Raw genomic sequence first — 4,541 nt, forward strand, 5'->3', positions numbered from 1 at the left:
CAGAGAATGAGTACATTGACGGAAGTTCTTTGGGAATGTGTTATAGAAACTCTAGGTTGATTGCTATGATTGAGTGATTATCTGATTATGAAATATTAGAATTATATTATATAATAAAATTAGTTATTATATTTTAGGTTGAATGTTGCGTGGGTTCAATGTCTATATTATGAATACTCTTATTACTATATCATATAATGTGTTTATGAATCTTGTGTGCTCCTTAAGTGCATCCTCACTGAGTATTTTTCCACCAATACCCACCTCTTTCTTTTTTTTTTCAGGTGAGATCGAAGAGTAATACTTGTGGCGGTTGATGCGGTGTTGCTTCAGGGGACCATGGGCGTATTTTATTTAATTACTCTTAATAAAGATTTTAATTATATTTATTATAATTTTTCTTCAAATATTTAATATTCAGTTTATTATTATAACATTTCGAGTTCCTGGTTCATTTATTTTTAATAAAAGATTTTAGAAAATAATTAATTGTTTAATGAGTTTGTTATTCTTTTAAAAGCCGTTAAATGAGTGTAAATCAAGTTAGGTTTAAATTGCAAGATTGTCTCAATTTGGTATCAGAACGTAAGGTTAGCCAAACCGGTTCTGATCCGGGACTTGTTCGGATTTTGAATCGATTAAAAAAAATAATAGTAATAGTTATTATTTTCTGATTTCGAATTTTCACAATTAAAAAAAAAGGAGTTTTTGAATTTCGGATTTAAAAAAAAATTTAGTTTCGGATTTAAAAAAAAACTATTTTTTTATGGAGGTTAGAGAATAGGGAAATAACAACCATGACCCGAGTAAATCTTCTTCTTCTCTTACCTCCATCTCCGTTGTTCTCTCGCTTCATCGGATTAAGAGCACCACTTCGAGTCCAGTGATGCCGAAGATTCCAAGACGTATCCCCATCAGGCCGGTAACATCCGTAAAGGTGGTCACATCATCATCAAGGGTCGTCCCTGCAAGGTCTTATTTGGATTTTCCTCATCTCTTTCATTTCCATTCATTTTCGTTAAGCATGGCTCCCGATCTCGTTATTTTGATTCTAGATCTCCGTGTTGTGTATTTCAGCTCTTTGATTTAGATCGGACCCTGATTTTTGTGATTCTGTGTTTTATCTTTAGGTCACAGTAATTATATCGCATCGTTCTCATCGTTTTCATTTCTGATTTCATCAATTTCGCGGCTTGTGTTTATCCTGCTCTTTGATTATGGTGATGGCTTTTTACATCCCTAGATTGTGAGAAATGAAAATAAACATAGATAGAAATCAAGCAACATCAGCTGGTTTTTGTGTGTGTATGAATCTAAGAGATCTAGTTTGAGATTTGATCTAAATATCTAATAGAGTTTAATTTTTGTTGGCCTCTTTTTGGATTGTTAGATTGTTGAGGTTTCGACTTCACTATTTGATGTTTGATTAAATTGTTTCTCAGTATCTTGCAGAGCCTTAGATGTAATTGTTTAAGTTTATATGCTGCAGTTTTATTCTATTATTCATGAAAATGGCTACTTGAAAGCTGGCTTAATTGTTTGTATTTGCTGCCTTAATTTCATTTATGAAGTTCCAGACCTTGACCCTTTGTTTTCTGTCTTTGTATCATCTTCACACTTGACTTTGTATACTCTTGGTATAGTTTTTCTATCACAACCTCAATTCGTACCACTCAATTGACATTAGCATGATTTCAAAACTTTAACTGTTGAGTTTATTTTTATTACTTGTATACTTTTCTGACTATCTTTACTTGCATTCGTTGGTTGGTTTAGGTGAGGATTTTAATCTGATTGTCTTTTTTTTTTCTTTTACATTTCAGAAAGAGGCTCTTGAAAAGGATTTTGATGGAGCATAGAAAGGAACTGGACGAGAAGATGAAGTTAGCTTCATCTAGTTTGATAAATTCCATTTCTGTTGCAAGTGATTTACTTATTTAATATGTTGTTGTTGTCTTTGTAAAATATTTTACTACTAATGATAATTGTTTTATCTTTGTAAATTTTGTTTTGATCGTCATCTTTGTAAATTAAAATTGAAGCTTTTAGAATTAAAAATTAGAAATTAAAAATTAAAATTTAAATTTAAAATTAAAAATCTAATTCTAGATTGATATGAATAATACTATTAATGACAAAAAGAAAGCATTATTATAGAGTATTTAATAGCATACAAAAATGTGTTATAATAAATGAAAATACGATAGCAGCATATAAAACCGTTATCTAATGTGTCAGAGCTATTATTGCGGGCGATGATAGAACGTTTAACTAAAGGCTATGATATCATTAGATAGCGGTTTTCAGCCGCTACTAAAACCCGTTTTTCCTGTAGTGACCACCACCAGTGAATGGATTTCAGCCGTATATGCCGCCACCAATGAATGGATATCAGCTGCATATGCCACCAGCAGTGAATGGGTACCAACCGCAGATGCCTACCTACCATGAGGTGCTGAAGCTTATGAGGGAGTTCGGCATGGAGACTTACAGCGGTGGGACTGATTTCTTGAAGGCTGACCGTTGGAGGAAACTGTTGCAGCGTAACTTCGCGTTGATCAGGTGTCCTGTCGGGTACAAAGTTGAGCTGGCAGTGCAGTACCTGAGAGACAAGGCTTATGAATGGTGGGAAGGAGTGATCATAGGCATGCCAAAGGGCGATGTGATGCAGTGGGAAGATTTCACACATGAGTTCAACCGGAAATATTTTCTGCAGGAGGCTGAAGACCGACTTGCGTTAGATTTTCTGAAGTTAGAGCATGGGAATCAAACCGTGAAGAATTATGCTCAGCAGTTCAACCGTCTGAAAAGATTTTCTGGAAGAGACGTGTCTGAGCGTCGTCTTGTTAAGAAATTTATGAAAAGATTACGGGTGGACATCCGTAACCGATATCAGCTGGTGTACTATGCATCAGTGATTGACCTTGTTGAGAAAGCAGCACTGATGGAGAAAGGAATTGAGGATGAGGCAAAGATGGTAAGGGGTACTCAGTTCAGAGTAACCAGACAAGTGGACACTCAGCGTCATTTTCAGGATAACCGGGGTGCCATTCAGGGTGTAGTGAGACTACCAGTTTGTGGCAGATGTGGGAGAGCTCACACCGGACCTTGTGGTGGTGATAACCGAATCTGTTTTGGATGCGGTCAGATTGGCCACAGAAAACCATCATGCCCCCATGCGAAAACTGCTTGTACCCAGTGTGGACGGCTAGGTCACTTGGCAAAGGATTGTAGAATAAGAACTGCAGGACAGCAACAAGGGAATCAGAACAGGGATCAGCTGGCACCACCACCAAAGCGATCCGCTTTAGCACCAAGAGTATTTGTTGCGGAAGTCGAGGACCCTACCGGAGATGTGTATGGAGAGGAGTATGAGTATGTAACTGTGGATGACGAGGATGCAGAACCAATCGCTGGTAAGTCCTTTGTTTAGCATTTGGAATTGTGTAAATAAGTTTTAAAAAAATTCTCTGTGAGTCCTTCTTGGTGTTGAGTCGCCTAAATTTAGAAAACCGTGTAGGATCGGTTTTTGTGGGAGGGATTGCAGCTAACACTTTGTTTGATACGGGTGCTACACACGAATTTCTGAGCTCTAAATTAATAAAGTGATGGGAATTCAAAGGCGAGTTTGTGAAAAAAGTAAGAAGAGTTGAAACCGCTGGACTGAAGGCCATCATATCCGAACGAACTTTCAAAGATGTTCCAGTGATAATAGAAGGTATTGAGCTACTTGCAGATTTGATTGAGACGCCACTCAACCGATATGAGATCATATTTGGAATGACATGGCTGAAACGTCATCGAGCTGTGTTGGATTGTCGGAGAGCTAAAGTTAGCTTCACTCGGGCGGAAGGAAAGCTGGTCTATCAAGGGATGAAAAAACAAAGTGGAGTACCAATTTTTTCGATGATTAAGACAGAAGAGCTGATTAGCAAAGGTTGCGAGGCGTTCTTAGCAACAATCTCTGTGGAGAAGGGAGAGGCTGAGATAACACTAGAGGATATTCCACTTAAACATTGTCCTGAAACACATGATTCACATCTCTAACAAAGTTGGCTCAATTAGGGGAAGCTAGGAGAAGTTTATCTAGCTTCTCATTGAGAGACCTGATGTCTTTCCTTGTCTTTTCCTCTTCTACACTCACAGCTCCTCTTGAATTCTTGTCAAAGTCTGACCCATAAAGCTCATCACTTTGAGCTATATTCTCCACAAGGGTCATAGCATCATTGACTTCCCTGGTCATGAAATAACCATTTGAAGCTGTGTCCAAGAGGAGCTGACCTTTGGTAAAGCACCTTTATAGAAGATACTTAGCAGCTGTGAATCTGAGAATTCATCGTAAGGGCATTGCATGGTATACCCTTTAAATCTTTCCCAAGTCTCACAAAAAGATTCATGGTTTACTACAAGATTTTAGAGTATTGATAGCACTTGCAGATAGCGTTATGGTTGGTTATGCTATCTCTAACTAAACTGGGTATTTAAGATAGCGTTTCTTAATTTTGAAACGCTATAGTTGATGTTGTGTGCAAAAAAATGTT

At 37.3% G+C, this 4,541-nt stretch overlaps 1 protein-coding gene and 1 long non-coding RNA gene across 2 annotated transcripts; both read left to right on the top strand.

Moving 5' to 3' along the window:
• Nucleotides 1–766: 766 nt before the first annotated feature.
• Nucleotides 767–2,016, top strand: LOC18010210. The gene is made up of 2 exons (XR_002896757.1): nucleotides 767–972; nucleotides 1,824–2,016. It is a non-coding gene; the product is annotated as an uncharacterized LOC18010210 (long non-coding RNA).
• A 352-nt stretch (nucleotides 2,017–2,368) lies between these two features.
• On the top strand, nucleotides 2,369–4,047 carry LOC112088919. Its single transcript, XM_024159404.1, has 2 exons — nucleotides 2,369–3,416; nucleotides 3,623–4,047. The coding sequence occupies exons 1-2, from the start codon at nucleotides 2,369–2,371 to the stop codon at nucleotides 4,045–4,047; spliced, it is 1,473 nt and encodes a 490-aa protein (XP_024015172.1).
• Nucleotides 4,048–4,541: the final 494 nt, after the last annotated feature.

Source organism: Eutrema salsugineum, unplaced genomic scaffold, assembly GCF_000478725.1.
Source record: "Eutrema salsugineum unplaced genomic scaffold, Eutsalg1_0 scaffold_8, whole genome shotgun sequence".
Lineage (NCBI taxonomy): Eukaryota > Viridiplantae > Streptophyta > Magnoliopsida > Brassicales > Brassicaceae > Eutrema > Eutrema salsugineum.

Excerpts from the sequence above, each read along its gene's own strand:
- LOC112088919 (XM_024159404.1), top strand. The coding sequence starts at position 2,369 with ATGCCGCCACCAATGAATGGATATCAGCTGCATATGCCACCAGCAGTG. Across the intron at positions 3,417-3,622 it reads GGATGCAGAACCAATCGCTG|GCGAGTTTGTGAAAAAAGTA; the intron begins GTAAGTCCTTTG and ends GGGAATTCAAAG.